The 24966-nt window shown below is 36.2% G+C and overlaps 2 protein-coding genes across 2 annotated transcripts in view; both read right to left on the bottom strand.

The window, feature by feature from the left end:
• The window catches only part of LOC6032229 (gonadotropin-releasing hormone II receptor), a 45015-nt gene extending 42911 nt beyond the window's left edge, over positions 1 to 2104 (bottom strand). Inside the window, exon 1 of the mRNA XM_038264556.1 lies at positions 1794 to 2104. Coding sequence (XP_038120484.1) covers positions 1794 to 2031 — 238 coding nt within the window. The 5' untranslated portion in view covers positions 2032 to 2104. The remainder of the gene's footprint in view (positions 1 to 1793) is intronic.
• Positions 2105 to 2869: 765 nt separating this feature from the next.
• LOC119770492 lies at positions 2870 to 5108 on the bottom strand. The gene is made up of 4 exons (XM_038265486.1): positions 5034 to 5108; positions 4734 to 4957; positions 4148 to 4265; positions 2870 to 3256 (listed from the first exon to the last, which is right to left on the bottom strand). The coding sequence occupies exons 1-4, from the start codon at positions 5034 to 5036 to the stop codon at positions 3068 to 3070; spliced, it is 534 nt and encodes a 177-aa protein (XP_038121414.1). The 5' UTR covers positions 5037 to 5108; the 3' UTR covers positions 2870 to 3067.
• Positions 5109 to 24966: the final 19858 nt, after the last annotated feature.

Genomic DNA, 24966 nt, shown 5'->3' with positions numbered 1-24966 from the left:
TATTAATTGCTGTTGAAACCCGATGTTTCAGGGAAAGAGAAAACCCACAAGGATAGTACAATAACTATGTCCTAACTTCTACAGTTTTTTCATAATTTTCAGACCTTTGGAGAGCTAACCGGCTTCGCGGCTCCTGTCTCACAAGCAGGGTACAAGGATCAGGCTTGACAATCCCGTAAATCCCTTTGAAAATTGGGATTGGAAATTGAACAAAGAATATTCTAATAAAGAAGCGTGTATTAAGTGGTATTCAAACTCGCACCTTTGGATTGATGAGCATTGAACATGTAATCATCTCATATTAAATATTATGAATTGTTTGAAGGGATTAGAAGTCAAAATGTATACAAAAAAGGAAAGAAAAAAAAACAGTTTCAAAATGACAAGCCTAATTTTCAAAACTGTGTGCGTAATTCTCACTAAATAATGCGCGTTGAATAATACACTCAACTTTTTCGTTTGACACTTTTTTAGTTTGTACCCCGTTAGTTGGTCAAAGTTAAACTAAAAAGTGACGAACTTTCACTTTTTACACGGCGATCACGCACACTATCAAAACAAACGTTTGGTAGTTTGTGTGAACTCCGTGTAAAAAGGGGGTCAAACCAAAAAGTGACCCCGTTCGTTTGACAACAGTTGGTGTCAACAATCGGGGTTTGAGTGTATCTTTGCGATACAAGCTGGAGGATGAACAGAAAATTCACGGACGTGATTTTGAATGATCTCAGTTTGTTTACAAAAAGTAGTAAATCAAAGAAGAAGTCTGTTAAAGAGCTTTTTCGAAACCTGAGTCGTATTGCAGAACTAGTTTCGGTAGATCCGTGGTAGAATACACACGTTGATCACACAACAAATGTGGTAGAAAAGTATTCACAGCGATCTATTTTTTACAGTTCGACCTCAACGAATTATTAAAAGAAAATCTACCGTGGTTGATCAAAGTCAGTTTTGGAATTTACTTTTAATTTTGAAAGCTCCAACAAAAATTTTATTTTTTTTTTATTTTTTGTGTAATGGAATGGGGCCATCCATAAACCACAAACATACGAACATGTTTTGCATGGAAATTTTCCACGAGGGGATTGAGGATTCCATAAAAAAAAACGTGTCAACGTTGTTTATGGATGGTCCCTTTCAAAAACCCCCATAGAGAAAAATACTCCAGAGTTTTTTTTTTTTTTGGTTTTCAATGAATATAAACAATAAAAAGTGCTTTGCGAGTTTTTCCAGGTTGACCAAAGGTCGGTCGGCCAAACCACACTCCTATTCCGGTTTCTGGGTTACGAAGAACTGCGTCGGAAGTGGGTGGCGTTCTGCGAAGTCTTTTAGGGACAGCGTGTGAACGTGTGCACATTTTAATACCAATGAGCTTTGAATTTCTCAAATTTCATAAGTGGCATTGAATTCAATAATAAACGAACTCCAGGAAGAAATTCTGTAAATCATAATTACTTTTCAACGCAATTCAAAGGGATCTCTTCCAACTCACACGAAATTGAAATGCCCCAATCCGTCTTCGATTTGCTTGAATAATTTTCTGGTCCCAGATTACTAATCCGAGGTCCATTTTTCGATATCTCATAACGAAGGGAACAAAAGTTGCTCAATTAGACCTCCCAAACACGGGAAAAATAAAAAAAATCGAAAAAAATTTGGCTGTAGGGGGTTAAACGGACCTAATAATGCGGAAACGCAATAATTTCATTTCAATTTAAGTTTGAATTAATCCAAAAAAAAATTAAGGTCAAGCACGTTCAGACAGCAGCATTTTGCCCGCGCCCTGCAAAACCCACCTGGAGCAGAAATTTCCGCATCGCTGGTCCCGTTGGACATATCCAGTCCGAGGATCCCGCTGCCGTTGCCGGTCAGTACGGCCAGATTCCGGTGGAAGGCTTCATCGCCAAAAGCAGGCGCCCCATGATCACCTTCATGTGGCTTCACGCCGGTGTGGTTCGGATCTAGCTGGAGCTGTTCCTCTAACTGGGGATGGGCATTATCCATGATTTTGCGTAGCCCCGCCGAAAGGTACATCCAGAAACGGGATGCAGCTGGCTTTACACTGCACTGCTAGGGGGATAGATCACTCTCACAAACGTGCTAACCTCATGAATTAGAATTAAACCTAGAATAATAACTACATGACTACACAAAGCCTAATGCTTATATAACCTGAGTTCTATAAAATTTAAATCAAAAAATATTTCTAACTTAAAGCCTGCAGGTAGTTTTAATTTGATAAAGTAAGAACCAACACAACCATGAACTTACAAAAAATGGATTATAAAGAACATTTCATATTTTAACAGCATTTTATTACCAAACAAAAAGTTCAAACTGGTAAATCATTAAACATTGCACTGAAAGCTACTAATCAGCCATTCGACTGTCACCGCGAACTCCTGGGTCTGCTGCTTTGTCTGTGTTTAAAGTTTGAAATGTTGTTGGTTGGTGCCATCCCTCTGTGTCTAAGTATTCTCAGCTGAGTCTGTCTTAACACAAGCTGTCTAGTTTACTGGTAATGAAGGACTATGCATAAATTACGTATTATTGAAACCAGAAGCCTTCTTTACTTAAAAAAAAAGATTTTTGGAAGGTTGAAAATTGGGTAGGTTGAATATTTCCTCTTTTTTGAGTTATATTCCATAACAAATGAGTTAAAATATGAACCTGATGAAAATTCACCAGTTCCTTATGCAATATTACACATTTTTTTCACAAAATCTGTCATCATTCCCTGATGAATATTACCATAATTTTTTTTCTGTTTATACTGAATCAAATAGACAAAATCACTAAGAGTGTGTGAGTCGTGGCACCCAATAATTTTCAATAAAATATAACATTTACGTAATTTATTCGTAACCCCTACTTGAAAAGGACACAGTGACGGCAATCAGTGCTGAACAATGCTGCGGAGTCATTTTGCGAATGCATCCAGATTTGCGCCGACATTATCTTGGATGACAGCATCGGATAATTGTTATGTCCTGTTAAGCAGATGGGCCACAAAACCGTTCTGCTTCGGGGCCGTCCACAAAAGGGGATTAATTTGCTTTGAAGTGTCTTCTCACTTCGTTCCGAGAAGTTTTCCGAACAGTTCGCGCCATGACTTCCCTTGCCGGTCGCCAGCCGGTCCCAGCTTACGGATTTGTTCCCCGTTGGTCGCCAACCGGCGCTCGGTGGCATCCAGTTGTGACTCCAGGCCGGTCAGGATCTCGGTGTGAGCGGCCATTACGGCGACGATGGGATGGTAGTGCTGTCAGGCAGAGGAAGAGGAAGAAGGGCTCGTAAAATATACTGCAAGACCGTGACTTAAGGAGGTGAATCGCTGCGAAATCCGTTTTTTATGGCCCCGGCTGATGAGATTTGATCAGACTTTTACGCCTGGTCGTGAAATCGGGCAAAATTTAACACACCTGTGCAAAGTAATTTGGAGTCGTAGATCATCAGTGCGTCTTGCACGGCGTGAACAAATTTTTATTATCATTGAAAAAAAGTAGCAGGCAGAGGCTACAAAGAACAATTAAAATTAATATTAGGACGTAAAAAGGCCTGAAAGAGGTGCTCTGCACTGTAGTCTACATTCAGGCTTATTCTTGAGAGTGAAAAGAGACTACAAGATAGCGCTAGTGTATCCCGCCAGGTTTTTAAGCGCGATTTTTTTGCTCAAGACGTCGTTCTGTTGTCTGTGCTGTCAACTTTACCAAAGACAATCAGAAAATCCGTTTTCAAAACAAAGATGTTTGAATATTTTTTCGCATTATTGTAGGGATAAAATTAAAATGTATAATCCAAAATTGCTTCTTTAAACAAACAAAATTTCAACCAGGTCAACAATTCTTAAAAGTAAGCTTTAAGCTTCTTTTTCCACAAATTGGAAATATTCAAGCACCCAAAAATAATTTAAAGCAAAAGGGGTCAAACATAACCTATATCTGGCATAGTCATCGAATACCCCTCAAAAAGCTTTCAATTGTCCACATTTAAACGGTAATCAAACCGGACAGCCCAGACGATCCCTTCCACGGACTCTTTGTCAAACCCAAACAAGAACGGGAAAATCGCATCTCTCTTCAGGCCAATAAACCTAATTCCAATTAATTCATCAGAACCAAAAGCATGGTTGCGAAGACAGAACCAATTTTACCTTTTCGCAAGTTCGCCGGAAATCGTCCAGCTCCGAGCGCAACCGGTCGACACTTGGCTGCCAGTCACGTGCCATCGAGTGGTCCATCCGGTGGGCAACCTCCGTCAACAGACGGTAGCTGGTGATGATTGGTTTCCGTGGTTTGGTTTTTTTATTAGATAAGAGAGGGGGAATAAAGGAGGATGAATGAAGTAGTGGGTTTTGTTGAGTTTCATTAACGTCTCACAGCAATGCATAAGCAATGGTGAAGTACTACAAAAATAGGGCACTGGTTTCCTGTATTGAATATTGAAATGAGACCTCGAAAAAACAAATCCTTAAAGAACCAATCAATCAACGAAGAAACTTTTCTGGCACGAAAGCAAACACAAAGTATAAAATCGCAAAACCCATCCTTTATCATGGGTAAACAGGCAGCCCAACATTTGAAAAGGGTATGACGGCTCAGTTTTTGCCTAAAATCAAACTAAATTAAGCTACTGTTGCTGAACTCAAAACACGACCTACCAAACTTCCTATACGTCCTCATCGGAAGTTGTTCCTGCTGCCGGCGGACATAAAAGAAAAAGTTCACAAGAGTACTTACAAGTTGTTCCGTTCAGCGAACACATTCCGGCAACAGTTTCGCTGCGATGAGTTTGATGAACTTGCTGAGGCCGCTGACGACGACGGCAGTTCCTGTGGGCATCGCTCCAGGGCGCTGATTGATTGGGCCATCTCGTCCAGCACGAGGCCAACGGTGCGTACCGAATCTTCCAGCACAGATTGCTCCCGCAGGGCGACCTCCAGTTGCCACGGCAAAAGATTTATCTGCGGGAACGAGCAAGGCAAGGGGGTGGGGACGATAATTACTCACCAGAAGCGCAAAAGGCTGAAACTGCTGTACCATGTCACAATTTTGGTGTACTTTGGCATCCCACTGATTGACGGCTGCCGACTGGGTGCTGAAGACCGGCTCGAGATCCTCTCCGAGCAACGTCAGCATCAAGTCGGCAAAATTTTCCAAATCGTTGAAGTTCATGCTGTCGGAATTTTGACTAGACCAGAGCCAAATTTGATCTCTTAGAAGCTCGAGTGGCGAACCTGAGTGACACAGAAACTGGTTGCTATGAAAACGCTTGAAAGCTCCAGAAATCGAGTTACCATGCTTCTCCATCGAAATAATATATTTTGGTACATTTTAATGGAGCCGCGAGGTAACCTAATTTTCGATGCAGTTAACAACACTCGGGATCCGCTCACGGAGGTTGTTTGACCGCCATATTGGCCACCATCTTGGATTGCAATAAGAGTGGTTGAAATTTGACTTTTTACCGCCCATATTTAGAATCTCTAACATGAGTTCGGTTGGACGACAACTCGAGCATACCAGGCCAAATACTTTTGTTTACGATTTTGTATGGTGGTAGCATTTTTACAAATAAGCCATTTTTGTGATTGTTGTCAAGAGCATAAACACCTTAGCAAACACCTTAGCAAACTTTTTGCGCTAAAGTCAATCAATAAGCAAATAATGAGCAATTCTCCAACAAAGCCAGAAATGAATTTCATTTGTATTTTCTGATTTGATCAAAATTTGTCTCAAATTTTGTAAGGGGCATTTCTATGACCAAAGAAGCCATTTTGTGACATCCATACAACCACACAAAGTTCCATACAATTTTGGCAGCTGTCCATACAAACAAAGTTTATAAGTAAGTATTCGAAAATCTGTCTATCTTTTGTAGAAATTTTCTGACCGATTTGATGCCTCTGACAGAGTTGTAGGTATTGGTGATAAGTATTTGAAAAATCTAAAACAATGTTTCGAAAACTGTATTTTTTATGTGTTTTAGGGGACAAACATTTCAAAAGTGCAGAATATTCAATATTACTCCATTTTGACTTATGGATTGAACTAAATCATCTTGCACAATCTCAATTCAATTTTCATCCACTTTGATCAAAAAAATGTCAAATATTTTAATATTTCTATTGGCAGGAAAGGGTTACATACTTTTTATTCAAATGGTATAACATTAATTATGATGAGTTTACCAAAATTAAATAGTAAATTTTCATTCCATAATATAGTATCTTGTGTTGCCCAACAAATGACCAAGAAATATTTAAAGTTTAGAGTTAAGATTATCCGAAATAACCTTGTGATGAGAACTTCAGAAGAGTCGGTTAGTCCAATAAGAACAGTTAATTAATTGAAGTAATTAAATCAAACACATTTCTTGCATTTGATCATTTTTTCCAATACATTTTCAAGCCTTTGTTGCCAAAGAGTGTAAAAAATGTATACTTCAGCTTAAATTTCGGGAAATGGGATATATTTTTCACGGAAAACCCTGGGAATTCTCCGAATTTTTCCCCGGGACGAGAAATTGGACGCCACAGTCATATTTTGATTCCAAAAAATGAAACTTCAATAATGGCTTTACACAATTTAAAAAAAAAAATCTAGGAACGGTTCAGGTTTGAATCCTAATCTAAATATTCAGCATTGAAATTCGAACCCACTGGTTCCGAGCTTCCGAGTAGTTACGTCCAAATTGCAAAATTTCTCTATTCATTTTTTTTTCAAGTGTTTTGAAAAAAGCTTGCTACCGGGCAGGTGGGAATAACAGAGATATGTAATACCATTTCAATAACAAATCGGCAATTATCCCACAAACTGTTAAAGAATTTTCTTTTGGAAAACGATTCATGAATAATAGTTTGATAACAAGTTATGCTATCATAACTAAGTTTGCAATAAAATCTTTTTGTCTCGTCGATTTTGTAATAACCAATTGTGTTATCATAACAAAGATTGTTATTGATTGAAGTTTTTCAATAAAATCTAATACCATTATATGTTATTTCGATCATGTTTTGGTTTCCAGGGCAGACGGTTATAACAAAATTCATGCCATTTCAATAACTGTTAAAATAACAAAAAGTGTTACGCAATCTTCTTGAAAAATCCATAATTGCATAAGAGTTTAATAACAGTTTATGTTATCATAACAACATTTGTTATTGGTCTGATATTGGTTGAAAGCCAAATCAACATGGGAATAACATTTTTTGCAATGGAAGTATAACTCCAACTGTTATTAAGATGATCGGATTAGTTGTTAAAATAACAAAAAATAATAACAAATGTTTGTTCGAAGAATAACTTAAAATGATATTAGCGAATAATTTGATTTTTTACAATAACATTACAATAACAATTCAATAACAAAAAAAATCATAGCGACGAATAACAAATCTTGTTATAAATAACATAAAATGTTATTTTCAAATATCAAAAAATGTTATTCCCAAGTTATTTCCGTCTGCTCGGGTTGTTGTAATAAAAGAATGTTCTCAGCTGCTTGCCAAACATATTTTCAAAAAAAACTTCAACGATCCCGGGTCTTTTGTGGGTCTTTTTCTAGGCCTCCGAAGGTTATGTGTGGTGAGTTACCCAAAAGCTCTTTTACGCAAACAATTTAATATCTTTTATACACCAATATTTTTTTTCCGAAGACTTCAAACGGATCAAAAAAAATTACCATTTGTGTGTGTGTGCAACCAACCAAACGGGACCACGTGGTCGCTTCTTACAAATTGAGTTGTTTCCATGTATTTTTAGATCTACATTCTATACATGCAAATAACTCGCATAGGCATTTGGAAGGTGTTAGCTCTGCCTAGCTTCGGAGACCCATTTCTACGCTGGCTAGCCGAGCGCGAGGTACTTCAGCTTTATCGACAAGCCCCGCCCTGAAGAACGTTTGGACCAATCGGATTCAAACGTTATTTAGAACTTCCGAACCCTTGTCAAATGGAAAAGGACCCAGCGCGTATATAGTTGATAGTAACAGTATTCTTAATTCCAGTCGCGAAGGCATAGTGGTTAGCATTTTTGCTTACCAATCCAAAGGGCGGGGGATCGAACCCCAACTCGAGCGACTTTGATTTTTCGTTCATGTTCAGAGTTTCAAGATTTATATTTCCTATACTTTCTCGTTCGGAGCAGATGGGAATCGAACCCAGGACCATTCGCTTACAAAGCGAACACCGTGACCAGTAAGCCACGGCCGCTCCGGATCAAAAAAAAAAAGACCATTTTTCTGTAAAAAGCAGCAATACAAAAAAACAATCCATTTCTCTGTTAATTTTTCAATCACGTTTTTAATCATTCCGCTAACGAAATTTAATTGCACTTTAATTCTTTCTTTCCAATTAGGACATTTTTCTAATTCTACAATCAAAAAACGCAATTATAATTCCTGTTGGCAATGCGCATAATTTCGCTCCCGGTTCTAAGTATCCACTCATTCTGGCAGCAGCCCCGAAAAAGTACAAATATTCCGACGTTTCTCTCCATTATTCATTATGCAATCAAAACTCGCACTCGATCCGGCTTCAGTGCTAGGTTACAATTTACCCATTTTTTGCCCCGTCTAATTTATCACACATGTAGAGCGCAGAAAAACGTACCTTTTCCTTCATTTAGTATTTATTACAAGCACACTGTTTCGTTTGAAATTTGGCAGAGTATTGCTGGGAAAAAATCTGTTTGAGTTGGACAAAGCACATAATGCGTACAACAAGAGCAAATGTTGAATTAAAAATCAAACTTTTTCCGCTTGTTCACGAGTTGATACCCTTTTCGTGGAGCATAATTTGCGATACAATTGATTAATTTCTCTTTCAACGAAATAAATGTAAAATTGCAATCAGAGCTATACATTTTAATTTAAATTGAAAAAAATAAAGGCATACCTTGAGGGATGACAAGTCTCTGGGCGTAAAAGAGTAAATCACAAAATGCTCTCAACAAAAAGATGGTTTCCTGGATAAGCAAATTCTTCCATTTTTCCCCGAAGCCACATTCAATCCCTCTAGTGTTTATCAAACACAAATGCTTGCTTTCCCCCATTTTATAAACATTTCGATAGGCCATTAGATAACACCTATACGACTTGCTAAATGTCTAAACTGGTTCCATTCCCCAAAGAGTGTGGGTATTTCTGGGGTAACTTCTGCTGTAGGTTTTCCCAACAAGGGTCCATAAAGACCCCATATTAATCGAATCCCAACACAAACAGCATCCTGTCACGTTTTCTGGTCCATCCTCCGACGAGGACTTTGCACGCCGCCTGAGCAAAACGGATCGAACTGCGACATTCCTCCTACGCTCCCATTCGGCATGTGCCATCCTGTGGGACGAGAACCGGGGACCAGGTCAAAGCTCAAGGCAAACGAAACCCTCAAGTGTGTGACGACGAGGTTGGGTGGCAACATTGCCGAAACCACTCAGTGTGTCATAATTGGGATTCCATGGGACTGTGCTGGGTATCGACCGCCCCCCAAATGGACGAAGAAGCGTTTTCGAATGCTGCACAAAGTTCGATCAATGTGTTGCTTCATATTATGCTAATGTGACTTTTATTCAAGTTATGCCGCAATTTTCGAGTTATTTGTGAAGTGAGACAATAACACTAGTCCATCGAATTTCCATCCGATTAACCTAAGAAACAAAAGTGAATTTGTGGATAGTTGGTTTCACGATTTTCGCCGTTAAACGGCAATGAAATCATGAATCGCTGGCAAACTTTCTTCGCCCGCGCAAGAGAGAGGAGGCGAAACTCGTAGAAGAAAATTGGCCCCGTACTGTTCCGAGAAAATCAATCAGTAGAAGACTTTTTGTGAATCTCACTGATAGCACTTAAGCAACGAATGACTTCAAAAGTTAAAGCCTCCTAAAATAATCAGACAAACAGCACAACTTAAATTAATTTATTTTCGTCTTAAGGGGATAAATTAACACTTATGTCAATAGTTTCCGTTTGAAGATACAAAAATAGTGTAGCAAAAATCGTGGTGAAACAGCTCTAGTTAGAGCGTCCAATTTCCAGTCCCGCGAAAAAATTTCCTGGGAATTCCCGGGCTTTCCAAGAAAAAAATATTTCCCGTTTCCCGGGAAATTTGTAAATTCCCGAAAAATAAGCGGAAGTATACATTTTGCTACCTTTTTGGCACCAATGTTTTGAAATTAATTATACAAAAATACTTATAAGAGAACCTGATTTGATTGTATTCATTTCAATCTACTGTTAATATTGAACTAATCGGCTGGTCTGTAAATTGCATGTCAAGGTTTAATTCAGATATTTTTTTTCTGAAACATTCTTAACTTCTTGTATTTTGGGCAACAAAAATTACGCTAGTGTGGAATGCATATCAACTTTTTTTATATTCGATTTAAAGGAATTTGAAAATATGATATTCACCTATTTTGGCCAAGATCAAAACTTAGTTTTGTTTAAGATTTTTGTTTACCTTAACCAAATTAAATGGAAATTAAAATGATATAATTAATTTTTTCAAGAAGAACTTCTTTACAAGTATTCGAGAAATTCCTGTTTGACGTAATAAATTTATGAAGCACGTGAGCTACCAAGGGCGTAAGAGGGTTCAATATGAAAAACGTTACTTAATCCACCCTTAGGTGGTTGGTGCCTTCCTCTCATTCAAAGGGTAATGCTATCCAAAATAGACACGCTCGTGGGAAGGTCTTTAAATTACCTATTCATCTTAATATCTGAGAACTAGCCTCCAAAAAGTGTATAAATAACTCTTAAGTGATAGGGTTGTCAGATCTTCAATGTTTTGGACGCGTTGGAAAGGTCTTTTGATTACCTGTTCAACGACGGGTTGCATGATAGATCCGGACAACATTTTCATCGTGATATCTGAGATCCGGCTTCCAAAAAGTGCATAAATAACACTTAATTGCTAATAACTTTTGATAGGGTTGTCAGATCTTCAATGTATTGGTCGCATTGGAAAGGTCAAAAACCACCCTTTTTACAATCTTCCGGACTTTAGTCAAAATCGTTTTTTTAGTATAACTTTTGAAGTACTTTACTAAACTTCATAATTTTCAATAGGGACTTATGGGACCCCAAGACGAATCGAATGAGATCAAAACGGTCCAAATCGGTTAAGCCAGTGCTGAGATAATCGAGTGCATATTTTTTGGTGCACAGACCCACATCCCTACGCACACACACACACAGACATTTGCTCAGAATTCGATTCTGAGTCGATAGGTATACATGAAGGTGGGTCTAGGAGGTCTAATTGAGAAGTTCAGTTTCGAGTGATTTTATAGCCTTTCCTCATTAAATTGAGGAAGGCAAAAACGTTTGATTTCAACCACTTTTACACTTATTTTAATCTAATTAATTTATTAGGCCATATAATTAAAATCATACCTAAATGGAACCATGAAAAATCATTTCAAATAAAACATCGTATCATATAAAGTTTACCCAAAGAATGCAAACATATTTAAAAACTCGCATCAAATATTTTAAAACTTTGAGTTGTTAATTAAAAAATGTTTCAGGCTAAATGGCACTAGAAATTAGATTTTTAAGGCAAATTCAATGCTATTTATTTACAAGCTGGAAATACAAGTTCAGGAATAAGTTATTTGCCATGAAAAACATTATTTTTGCATATTTTTTTTACAATTTCATTTTTATGGTCACTGAGCCAAATTTTAAAGCAATTTTATTGTTGTGGAGCATAGGTTTTCACTGTCCAAACACTTTGATTGAAAAAAATACTTCTCAACAAAAAATACCAATAAAACCTTTTTTTGATTTGGTACGATTTGACACCATAAAAATTAGATTGCTGTTCTATACAATTCTGTTGCAAAATATTAATCAGAAACTGGATTATTTTTTTTTTTCATAAAATATAGTTTTATTAGTCGTGAAAAAATACAATAGATGCATTAATCGCGCGATCTTCTACCAGTCGTCATACAGATGATTCCAGTGAGGATCCCAGGGCTTTTTTCTTCGCGATCTTCTCTTGGGTTTCACCGTTTTTGCTGTTTCGTTGTCGTCGTCGTCCTCTGGAGAAATATCCATTGTCTGATCTGATGGTGTTGTTTGGTGATTTTTGACTGAGGTCGATGGCAAAAATGTTGTTGTTGTTGGTGGTACTATTTCAGGCAGTGTTTTTTCTGGTGCTATTTCTTTTTCTATCGCTGTTGCTGATGGTGTTGATACTGGTGGTGATAATGCTGGTAGTGTTGGTGCTAGTAGTTGTGCTGCTGGTGTTGTTGTTGTTGTTGTTGTTGGGGTTAACGCTAAATTTTCGTCACACTTCTTCCCGTGGTGAAGTGGTTTCGCACAATGGCGGCAAGTTTTAACTTGCTGGTTGTACAAAATGTAGCCAACTTCTTCCTCTACCTTTATAAAGGAAGGAATTGGCTTCTCCAGAACCATCCGGACAACTCGAACTCCGTTCGGAATGCCTGGAAAATATTCTCGCCAGACTTCTCTCCGAATGGAATTGACTTCCCCGTAGGCCTCGAGATGGGTGGCGATTATTTCGTTCGGCATGTGCGGCGGCAAATCGTGGACGCGGACTTGGATGGAATTGTCCTCCAGGAAAATAGGTATCCGGAACAATTTGCCTCTGCATCCTACCTTGTGTTTGAGGTTATGGCGTTCGGCTAGGTCCGAAGCTTCCTCCGGCGATCCCAGCTCGATGATGACGTGGTTTCGGGAATTGTTGAGTTGTAGGTTTTTAACTCGTTTCAAATCCAGTTGAAGGTCGTTGGAGATGAACTTCGAAACGGATTCGATGTCCGGTCTTACCGGCAAGACGTTATAGTCGATTACGACCGCGTTCCGGCGATATTTCGACATTTCGATCGGCACGGCCCCGGCAGGGGAGAAAGAGAACAAAGGAGATCAGCACAGGCTAGTAAGATCAGAATAATTTTCGTTAAATCTTAAATTCCCGGGAATTCCCGGGAAATTTGCCGAATATTTTCCGTTTCCCGGGAATTTTGTAACCCCGGTTAATTGGACGCTCTAGCTCTGGTTGGTGTGCACTCCCTAATTTTTTTTTTTTTGAATTTGTCATCGAATAGTCTAAACAAAAACTAGTCCCCTCAAGAGTCGTTCGAGGAATAGGTTGATCCCACCGACAAAAAGTTTCATACTAATAATTTAAATGATCTAACTGCGAGTGTATTTAATCATTCTAAACCTGAACAATTTTTTATTAAATATTTTGCTATATAAATTTTTTCGACTGATTTTGAACAGGCATAGCAAACCCCTTTCTTGTATTGTTTTTGATGTGTTTTGCAATGTTTACATTTTTCGACAGATAAATTGCGATAGCTTTTGACAACTTGAAAAAAAAAATAAAGTGTAAACCAGAACCAGTAAAACCATAAATAAATAAATTATTTTCGCTAATTCATTGATAATATGCTAATATTTGCAAAAACAAAACAGTAATGATATTTAAAGCATTTTTTGTAACTCCTGATGCATAGAGTTACAAAAAATGATAAGAAATTGCTTCTCTATGAGATTCAGTAAATAATTTATTGTCTCAGTTTTACGAACACAACTTGCATAATGCATATATTCAACTGCTTAGGACCGCTTCTTCCAATTATAATTTCAAAAAAAAATCAAAATTTAAATCCCGTTCAAAAAATATTATATCATTAGTAATCCAGCATCTGAACTTTACCACCAACACAACATGCAGACAGCTTGCATTAAGAAAAGGTGGATAAATAGCATAACGCTCTCTCACGGCAGCTAATCCCAAACTCGAGCTGACATGCTTTGGTATAAATACAACACATAAGCCACGGGGCACAGGAAGACTCCGGGCTTTCTCTAAAGCCATCATCTTTGAAACATACACGTGGAGCGCAAAATTCCACGGGAGGTGAGCAAGCCATCCAAAGCTTAACTATATCCCGGAGCGTATTGTTCTGGAGTAGGAAGAAGCTTTCCTAAGAGGCAATTAGATTTGTCGATAGCAAGCATCATCATGCCCGGCGACGTCAGGATTGAGTACACAAATTCCTCTAAACTCACCAGATTTGGAAATCAGATCGAAGAGCGTAATTCAATAACGAGGCAGATTTGTTTCAGCATGTGCATGAGCATTTCTACACAGTGGAGCAATTCCTCGAAGTTTTTTTTTTTTGGCACCTCTATTTCCTTAGTCTATACTTTTTTAAAGTACATAGCATGACATTTTTTTTTTTCAAGCGAAATCATTTCGCAAGAAAGAGCACCCTAATGCACCGTTTTTCATGCCAAACAAATACCAACCCAAACCGTTGTCTGATTGTGGAAAATATCTGAGAATGCATATATCCTGGATTGTACATTCCAGAGCGAAATCGAACGGAGGACGCTATTTTTTGCTCAGGACGCTTCATCAAATGCTTCGATACCGCTTAATGTCACTCAAAGCACAGCTAGAACGTCAGTTGATAATGTGAGGCTAGTTTCATGACAAAAAAAAGAAAGATATTTCTTGGTACAACAAAAAACTAATTTCCCGGCATTTGAAAACAACCCAAAATCTGATGATTCAGTAATCAACAAAAGCTGAAATTACCACAAAACGAACAAATCTTAAAATCTTGTTCAACAGAAGTTTAATAATTGGTCTACCTTACTTTTTTGAACCAGAGATATGTTTAAGTTTTGGAATTTTGAAGGTGAAATTTGAGTTACCGCTTACGTGAAATGTTTGAAACAAAGTTGTCTATTATAACGACGATCACAAAAATTGTTTGGACTGATAAATTACATAACATGTCCTGAATGTAATCATTTTACAGCCACACATCAAAAATCTTTAGAATACCTGCAAAAATACAACGCAAAACATCCACAACTCATTAAGTTTGTGGAATTCGAAACCTCTTCGCCGAATTGTCCCCAAACCCGTCCGCCCGGCACCAGTTTCCATTAAATGGCAATCTGGGCCCTGTTTAGCTTTACCCAGAAATTTTAATTAAACTTCGTAACGGCGGTCGCAAAATTCAATCAGAATTATTGCTCACTGCAATTGCCACGGTGCCTATATCTCGCCAGGCCACCTGGGGCACGCCTTGCTTCGAAATGTTCAGTTGGTCGTACTTTAATCAGTGCCTTCTGGCAGCAAACTTGGCCGATATGCTAGGGTGACCAGCTTTTGATGGCGGTAAAGTTTTGTCCTGTTTTTGTATTGTAAGAAAATTCTAAGCGTAATTTACATGAATTTGTTGTTAAAATCTAACTAGAAAAAATACAGTCACTCTGCTCAGCAGAACCAATAGCAACTATACGGGTCGTTGGGCTAAAGTGTCTAATTCAATTACGCGGCAGAATTTCTCCAGTCGAATAAAGCAAGAACAAACTCGCACCACACGCACGAAGAGCTCAGCTAATTATTACACCAAGGACGTATGCGAACCTGGTGGGCAGGGATGCCAGGTTGCCAGATAAATCTGGCATTGCCAGATTTTTTGAGCGGCAATTAGAAAAAAAATATTTTTTTATTTCTTCCAGATTTTGTTAAATTGATGTATATTGTTTATGTTGTGAAGCTATAATGTATAACAAGTGAAAATGCACCATTTTTGAACAAAATGTTTCACATTACTTTGAGAAAATTGGCTTGCCAGATTTTTCCCAGATTTTTTGCCAGTTTTTTTATTCAGACCTGGTAACCCTGCTGGTGGGCAAGGCCAAGAGAGATTGTCTGTGGTTTCACGATATGTGAAACGCAGACGGCACCAAGACAGGTAGATGTGAATTACCCCCGGTAATTGGTGACTTTTTCGTTTGACACTTGTTTAGTTTGTACCCCGTTGGTTTAACAAAGTCAAACTAAAAAGTGATAAACTGTAACTTTTTACACGGCGCTCACGAACACTATCAAAACAAACCTTTGGTAGTGTGTGTGAACTCCGTGTTAAAGGGGTGTCAAACTAAAAAGTAACCACGTTAGTTTGACAACATTTGGTCTCAAACCATCGGGGTTTGATTGTACATAATTAATTATGAGTATGGAAACGAACTAAAGCCACTCGTCTTGTTGTCTGTGGCGATAGTTTTTGTTGAAGTAATTTATCGCTTAATCCAACGAGTTTTTCCTTCAACATGTCTGTTGTGGTCGTTGTGGTGCACTACATTGAGTCGCTATATAATGAGGAAATACAATGTTGGTCAACTCTGTGAAGGTGGACATCAGGTCAGAAGATGTCGTCTTGATTAATTTGTTATGCTGTTACAGTTCGCAAAAACAGGACTGAAACAAATACAATGCGTTAATTGTTTTTACATCTACAAGAAAAAAATGCTGCAAGTCTGAAAAAAGCCTAGAATTTTTCTTTGTAATATTTGTGTCAGTTCATTCTATTTAGATCTTTAAAGAAAAAATCAAGGGTTGGTTACGAAATGTTTCTTTGAAACAGCTTTAATTGATTCTTGATTCTTGTAAAAAAAAATATTCTTAAACAATATTTTCCTTGTTTTAGTAATATTGACAGTAATTTGTTATATTTACAAGAAACAGTTAAACTTGAAATATATTTTTAAAAACATTTTCCTTCAAAATAATGTATTCTTATGCAAATCACATTCTTACAACATTAAAAAAGAAGCTTCCATTCAATTATGTCTAAAATTATTTTTTATTAATAAAAATCAACCTTGTTTGTGTTACATACATTAATAATAATTTGTTTATGCTTTAGTAACATTTGTATATTTTTTCCATGCCTTCTTTTTTTCGTCTTTACGATCTTTTATCTTTCAACCTCTTGTCCTTTTGGGGTTTTGACTTTACCCATTTGCACCACAGCTGTATAACAAATCAGCTTTTTCTAAACACTCTGCCTTAAAAATATATACTGAATAATTAAAATGTCAAACAAAGTAAAATTTCGCTGTTTTTTTGTTTTTTTTTTGTATTTGCTTGTATTTTTTTTTTAATCGGTGCGAAAATTTTGAAGAACTGTCAGCCTGTTGTTGAAAATATTCAAAATTTCCGAAAAATTATAACTCTCGAAATTTTTTGACTTGATGTAGTTGTAGTTTTTGGTTATATATCAAAGTATTGACGAAATATTTTTTTAAGAAAAACAACGGTATTTCAAAAAAAAATAAAATATTGTTGAAATTTCAAAAATGTTCAATATGATTTTGAATGCAGGAAAATGTATTTCAAATTATTTTCAGTTCATTACACTTCTTTTTTCATAAAAATTTTGAAGTTTTTTGAAAAAATATTTTTTTGCTCCCTGATTTTTCGGACCGGTTTTGAAAGGGGCGATATAAACTTCAAGAAATATTTGCATCGGCCATTTTTGAGCCTCTCGATTCCCGGGAAATTTGGTCGAGACTTCCGGGAATTTTGATACTTATAAATATTGAGGCAAAATATTAAAAGTCTAATCAGCGACAAACGAAGAGTTAAATTCCATACATAAAAGACAAACATAAAGCCATTTTTAAGTTCAATTCTATTAATGCTATTTTGATTCGCAAATTCAGAAAGTGAAAATCAAAATTGAAAAAATTTCCTGCATTTGAAATTGATGACGTGACCCCTAAGTTGGGGAGCTCAAATTTACCTTATAAAAAACTGGCAGTCACAGCTCAGAAATTAAAATTTAAGGTATTTAAAATAATAGTAATTTTCAAATTTGGAGGCATGTTTCGAAAATGTACCAAAATCAATAATTATTTAAGTAAAACTATGGCATTTTTAGCTGGGACCGTGGTGTAGGGGTAAGCGTGGCCCAGTCGGTCTGGGTTCGATCCCAGACGGTCCCGGTGGCATTTTTCGAGACAAGATTTGACTGACCACGCGATTTTTTATAGCATTTTTATCGATGTTTAGGAAAGCCTACAGTTCATGTTCAGTTCAGTTTTCCTTTAACTGTAAATATTCCTTTGCTTCTTAATAGCAGTTAAAACGAAAACACTTCTTTGAAATGTTGCTTAAAATTCTTATTGTCTTATAGCAATTATCCTGATCATGTAAATTGATGTTTAAATTTTTGTTTAAATTTTGGAGAAATCAAAAGAAATGTTGATGTCCAGGGTTTTTTTTTTAAAAAAAGGTCCAATAAACTATAGTGTTTCATATGTTTATAGGACCTATTAAAAAAACTCTGGATGTCTACCCAGACAAATTCTTTAAATACTTATTTAGTGAGAATTAGAATTGAAAAAAATACAAAATTCGGTAGAGTTTTGAGTCCCAACAAGCCATTGAGCTGAACTTATACCAGCAGATTTGGGAAGATTTTCCAACACGTAGATAGTTTTCCCCCAAAGTAATTCGAATGTCGATATTACACTTTCTTTGCGTTGAATAACTGTAACTAAATGATATTAAATGTAAACAAATATTATTTATTTGTTTTAGTACTTTTGAATTTCTGTCAGTAAATCAATTATTTTGCCAACCAAAATTACTCCCGGGTCCCGAGAATTCCCTGGAAATTTCAAAATTCATCTCTCGATTCCCGGGAAATTCAAAAGTATTTTTAAAATGCAAAAAATGAAAAGAAACCGAAAATGTATACCTAAAATTAAGTATAACTTGAAAATGGTACATTGTATCGAACAAAAGTAAAGTACTTTTCGACAACAAAGTAGATTTTACTTTAAAAAATAATTTCAAATATTTTTTTGTTCAGGCTTTAGATATTTACCAAAAACCCGAGCAGACGGAAATAACTTGGGAATGACATTTTTTATATTTGAAAATACTAATCCAATAACATGTTATGTTATTTATAACAAGATTTGTTATTCGTCGATATGCATTTTTTGTTTTTGGATTGTTATTATACTAACAGACTAATATCGTTTCAAGTAATTCTTCGAACAAATTTTTGTTATTATTTTTTGTTATTTTAACATCTAATCCGATCATCCAATAACAGTTGGCGGTATTCTTCCATAACAAAAATTTTTATTCCAAGGTTGTTTTGGCTTTCAACCAATATCAGACCAATAACAAATTTTGTTATGATATGTTAACTCTTATGCAAAAATTGATTTTTCAAGAAGGTTCCATAACACGTTCTGTTATTTTAACAGTATTTGTTATTGAAATGGCATGAATTTTGTTATTACCGTCTGCCCGGGAAATACGATTTTTTTTTTCAAAAAATCATATCTCCTCAACTACATTTTGCATCTATAGGTCAGAAGATTTCTTTTCTACTCCCATAAAACATATGAAAAAAATCGAAAATAAAAAAACATACGTATTTTGGGAATTTAATTTTAAGTGATAAAACGTTGAATAAAAAACAACGGCCCTGTGTACCTATTTTTTTCCGATAATTCCTAATTACAACCTACAACTTTGCCGAAGGCACTAAAATTCTTCTCAAGATACAGAATGTTATATATTTACATACCCATTTTGTATGACCAGCCCCCAAAATTGTACGGAGACTTGTATGGAAAAAGTAATGATATAAAATGACTTTAGGAATTCATGGACAAAGTTCAAATAAAAAAATACAAAGAAAAGTCAATTTGCGAAATCGTAGAGGACCAATCTTTTACCTTTAAAGATGTTTTTTTTTCGTACGAGTATTACGGAGTTTGAAAACGATAGTTTTTGTGCTGCTTAATATTCGAACGATTTGCAAAGCTTTTTCCCATTATGGAAGACCTTTTCCACCCCATCTTAAACTCTATGAAATGCCAAACTCAAATCAAACTGCGATGTGCCCGCTCGACTAACAACTCTCTTTTTCTTTAACTTCCGGTTCCGCTGGACTCATATCCTGCAACCAAGCGGCGCTCGGTACAGCAGCCTGGCGGCGTTTTGTTGGCCCGAAAGAGAATTTTCTATCGTTATTTTGGAGAGATGGCACTCGTACAAATAAGTCACGTGAATGAGTGAAGGAGTTTGGCTCGATTGGCACACCTTCAATTTTAAATTGAATTTCCGAATAGTTTCAGAGTGGGTTGACAACTTTTCCGTATCAATCGTGATTGGTTAGAGTTGAATTAAAGTTTATCGAATGATTTCGTTGAAGAAAAAATATGCAATTTTTATCCAAAAATGGATCTTCCAGGTGAATGGAAAAGGTCAAAGAACACAAAGTTTCTTGTGTAAACGAATCGTTCTTTGTCGAAAATGCTCATTATGTGCTGTATCTGCCGCTCTAAATTTTTAATGAAATAATTTCGCTGAAATCCGAAACCCCCTCGGATTCAGTCAATTATAATGATCCATTTATTCTTATTAAGGCCAAGTCGAAAACATTCCCCGGTAGTGTGAGCGAGATGCTTCGGGTGAAAACAGCTCGACTGCTGTCCTTGTGCCAGAAAAGCAAATCCAAGCCAGACGATGCAAAGTTTTCCCAATTTTCTGCCGCCACCCGCTGAAAGCTAGCAAGAGAGTGTAATATTTTTGTTCTTCTAATTTCACATTAAAATTTCCACCACCGAGCAAATTGGCTGCCAAGAAAATGCTACCAGTTGCCGTTTGTTCTTCGAAACCTCCAGCGATGGAAAATAAGCAACTCGTCACGTGCGTTGGAACAAGAGTGGTTCAAAAGATGAATTTGTCACCAAAGATGCTTCCCTTAACAAGAGTTGAAAAAGTGTTTGTTTTTTTTTTCGCGAAGTAATCTCATTTCTCGCTACCTTATCAAAATTAAAATTCTTCCTAAAGCTATAATTAGTAATCAGCTAGCAGTGAAGTGAATTATGCTTGTTTTGACTCCACTCTAATGGCTGTCTAGCACGAGTTCCTTTCGTTTTTGCCACGAACAACTTTATTCCAATGTACCACCGTACTGGTCCTTGAGTCCCCTGCGTTGGAAATTCCCTCTTCGTTTCAAATTAGATCATCAACAGTGAGCAAAGCTCTGATGGTAGATGCAGATGGAATGAGTTTAATTTAAAGTTTCAATATTTCCATGTTTAGATAACTGAATGGAGAATTGAAAGTTTGGTGTGGGAAAATAGGAACAACTCAACCATATTTCAATTGTCTTAATTTATGCAAAACTAACGCGTCGGGAATTCTATAAATATTTTGCTTTGTTCTGGGAGCTTCATTTTCTCAACTCCGTCTCTAAAGAGGACCAACTTTGAACGTGTTTTTGAGAAAATTAGTTTTTGAATAACTACCACGGCGTTTTCTTCCAGGTAGGGTACAAACATATTCTCATATGTTTGTAAGCAAAACGAGCATCCTAATGAGCATCCATATTCGAATTGACGCTTTCTCTACTTAGGCCAAGAGAACACAGAGCTGCATGGAGAGATTGTGCCCAGAAATTTTAACAATTAAAATTGTTGATTTTACTTTCGTAAATTTTAACAAAAACGTACTTGTTACTGCCAATTTTCTGTTAAAATAGCCAAAATTCAGTATTAATTTAATAACCTGTTTGTTGAAAATGCTAAAGGCAAAAAGCTAACAGATTTCCCGAACTCGAATAAACGTGCTCGACTGTTAGCTTTGGTTTTAGAAAAATCAAAAATTTAGTTGGTTGAATATAATTAACAATTGGTTGAATACTTAAAAGATGAACTTGGGTTTGTTTACGTTTATCACTTGAAGTCAGGATTCGAACAAGAGCGGTCGATTTGTTGAGTTTGTGTTGTTAATTGTGGAGTGAGCGGATGTGAAAGGTGAAAATCACACTTTTTGGCTAATGTTGAAGTGCCAATTCAAAGTGAACACTGTTGCAACTTGTGAGCAATTGGTGAGTAAGCTTGTTGATGATTTATTTGCAGGTGATAAACTATGAAGAGCAAGACGAGGACTTTCGCAATGAGGACCTGTGATGCGAGGGGACTTCATGACAATGTTTGAAGGAAAGGGAAGGGCAGTGAAAGGAAGAGGCTGGCGAACTCATTCACGGGAAATTTAACAAAATTTTGGTTAATCTAAGTAAGCATGGGGGGTTTATTTTTACACAACAATTTATCTATTGAGATTTTAATTGAATTACTGAATCATCAAAAACCTTCGTGCTTACGATGGATACAATTTTAATGAACCATTATTTACCATTACCATTATTATATAGATGATGATGACTTATCGGATGATTTCACAGCGATGGTAAGTGAAAACAACCCCCTTCTAAATTGGCCCGAAATATCAGGGGGCAAAAATAATATTTTTACAATAAACTTCAAAATTTCAATGAAAATTCAAGTGCAACCAGCTGAAATCTAATTAAAATACATTCTTCTGCGTTTAAAATCATTTTTAGCATGTTTGGAATTATTAAAAAATCTTAAGATTTTTTGAAAATTTTTGATGCAAAATCTTTTTTTTCGATACAATTTTTGTTTTCGTCAGATCTTAGATTTTTTGAAAACTAATGATTGTAAAATTTGTAAAATTCTTTCATTACTATAATTTTTAAACATTAATTTAACTTAAAAAAAAGTTTTGTTTTTATGCTTTTTAACAGAAATTTAAAAACTTCATGCAATGAAAAAGTTAAAATTTTAGGCAGAATGAATGCGAATATAAAAACACCCACCATTTATTTGTGAGGCATTATTATAAAATTTACTGCAAATTCAATAAAAATATTGCTAACAACAGCTAATTAGGGGAGAGTAGGGAGACTTGATCCCCTTTTTTGTATCGCACATAACTCTGTCAATTTCTCACAAAACTATGAACTTTTTGCATGAATTGAAAGCTTAAACATTCAACTATGTTAGGCTGATAAGGGTACTTCATCAGATAAACTCTTCGAATCATGCCAAGCGTTTTTAAAAAATATTTTAAACCGACATTTTCAAAATGTTGGGGGTAATTTGATCCCCCTTTCAACATTTTGAAGAAATTGTAAGCAAAAGGTTTCTTATTCATCCAAACTTTTAATTTTCTATAAGTAACACAATTTCACATTAAACCTGTACGTTTGTGTTCAAAATATAACAAGTTTAGCATGTAAAATATTTAAAAACTTAAAATTTTATTTTTTAGACCAAAATTGAGCATGTTTACAAAAGCTGGTAATTTTTGTTTACAAAACATTTGAAAAATGGTTCAAACTGCAGTAAGTTATATACAACTATACTAAAGAAAACTATTTACGAAATCCCAGCCCAATTACTTAATCTTGAGGCTGATTCCAGTGACTGTAAAAATGCAGGGATCAAGTCTCCCTAAACGCACTTTTTTAAACAATTGATTGTAAAAATAGTATAACGATAAATTTAACGTCAAATGCATAAGGGTTTTGGAGTGCATATGTTTATCAAACAATTCATGTATAAAAGTATTGTTTTGAATAATTTTTGAGTGTTTTCTATACTTATCAAAACAAAGAAAAAAGATCTCTTGGAAGTTTTTTGCAGCATTTCTTAGAAAAATCTGTGTAACTCAATCTAAACATTTTTTAACTTTTTTCTTTGTTTTCTACAATGAGTTTAAGTCAATTTCGCACAACTTTCTAGAACAAAGCTAATTGTTTTACCCACATGCTGAAGAGATACAGCCTTGGGATCAAGTCTCCCCGGGGATCAAGTCTCCCCACTCTCCCCTACTGACTACATGTACGAATATTTTTCTGTGTTCAAGTAAGACATTAGTTAAAAATATAACTAGGAATTCGGCCCAGCCTGTATCGTTAAATAATCAAAGAAAATATAAATAGAAACTAACATAAAAAAGTAAAACCTATACCTTTCTTTAGTAAGAAAGGCATAAAAAAGTTGAAAAATATGGTCCAGCCTGTTTTTTTTATGAAATATTCCACAATATTTCAGCTGAAAATAAAAAAATAGATAATTTTGAGAAAAAAATATTCTAGCAGTCGACTGCTAGAATTTTTTTCGGCCATTTAATCAACTAAAATGGCAATTCCAACTATTTTTTTAGCTACTTTTAGCTTTGAAAATGTTGGTCGTCGTTGATCATGGCCGGTCATGGTCACCCGCGACAGACACGGACGACGAAACAAAGAGAAATGCAAAAAGTAACTTTTTCAAATTTTTTTTTCGTAAAATCGCGATAAATCGTGATGTTTAAAAGCAAACCCCTTATGTCTACATACATATATTTTTGTAATTGTCTGCTCTACAATCTTGTAGAACATTATTACACTCTAAAAAATAACCCTGCAAAGTTAGAAAAAAACACGAAAATTGAATATGAAAGTTTTGTTCTAAATGAAAAAATAACCCTTCTGGGTCAATGTTGATTCAAAAAGTACACTAAATTTCCCATAATATGACATGTTCCAAAATATTTCACAGTCGAGTAACGGAAAATGGGAAAATTTTCAAAACTTTTTCAACCCTCCGTTACGAGATATCAAAAAAACGGACCTCGGATTCGTGATCAAGGACAAAAGTTACCCCTTAGGACAAAGTTTCACGCAATTCGAAGAGGGGTCGGGGAAACTTTTCCCGATTTCTTGTGAGTTGGTAGAGAATTATCCATTTAAAAACTCTACTTTACCGTTAGGAGATATAAAAAAGGACCATGCATTTGGCCAATATGATCCCTAAGAGCAAAACTTCACGGAACTCGGAGAGGATTCGGGGCAACTTTTTTGTTTTGTTTTGTTTTGAGAACATTTGCCAAGTGTGTTAAAATAGCACCTTCCATCGGATCAGGAAGTAAAATGTCGGTCCCGGCCTTGGTTGTTAGGCCGTTAAGTCATTCCAGGTGTTGAAGTTGTCTTCATGCCATAAGTACAAACAACACACCAAACCAAGCCTACTCCGGTGGAATCGCTGGCGGCGGTTGGACTCGCAATCCGAAGGTCGTCAGTTCAAACACTGGGGTGGAAAGTTCCTTGGAGTAGAAAGAGGTTTGGGTGCTCTCCCCATTCAAGCCTTCGGACTCCTAGGTTCGAGCAGAAACTTGCAATAGAGACCACAAAAGACCCGGGGGTCGTTAATGTGGATGGTTTGATGTTGTTAAAATAGCAAATAATATGATCAGAACAACAATCACAGTCCTAAATGCATAGCCCCATGACGACGTTTTTT

This window comes from Culex quinquefasciatus, chromosome 3, assembly GCF_015732765.1.
Source record: "Culex quinquefasciatus strain JHB chromosome 3, VPISU_Cqui_1.0_pri_paternal, whole genome shotgun sequence".
Classification (NCBI taxonomy): Eukaryota; Metazoa; Arthropoda; class Insecta; order Diptera; family Culicidae; genus Culex; species Culex quinquefasciatus.
The sequence above is the reverse complement of the archived record's forward strand: the minus strand, read 5'-3'. Positions and strand labels throughout refer to the sequence as shown.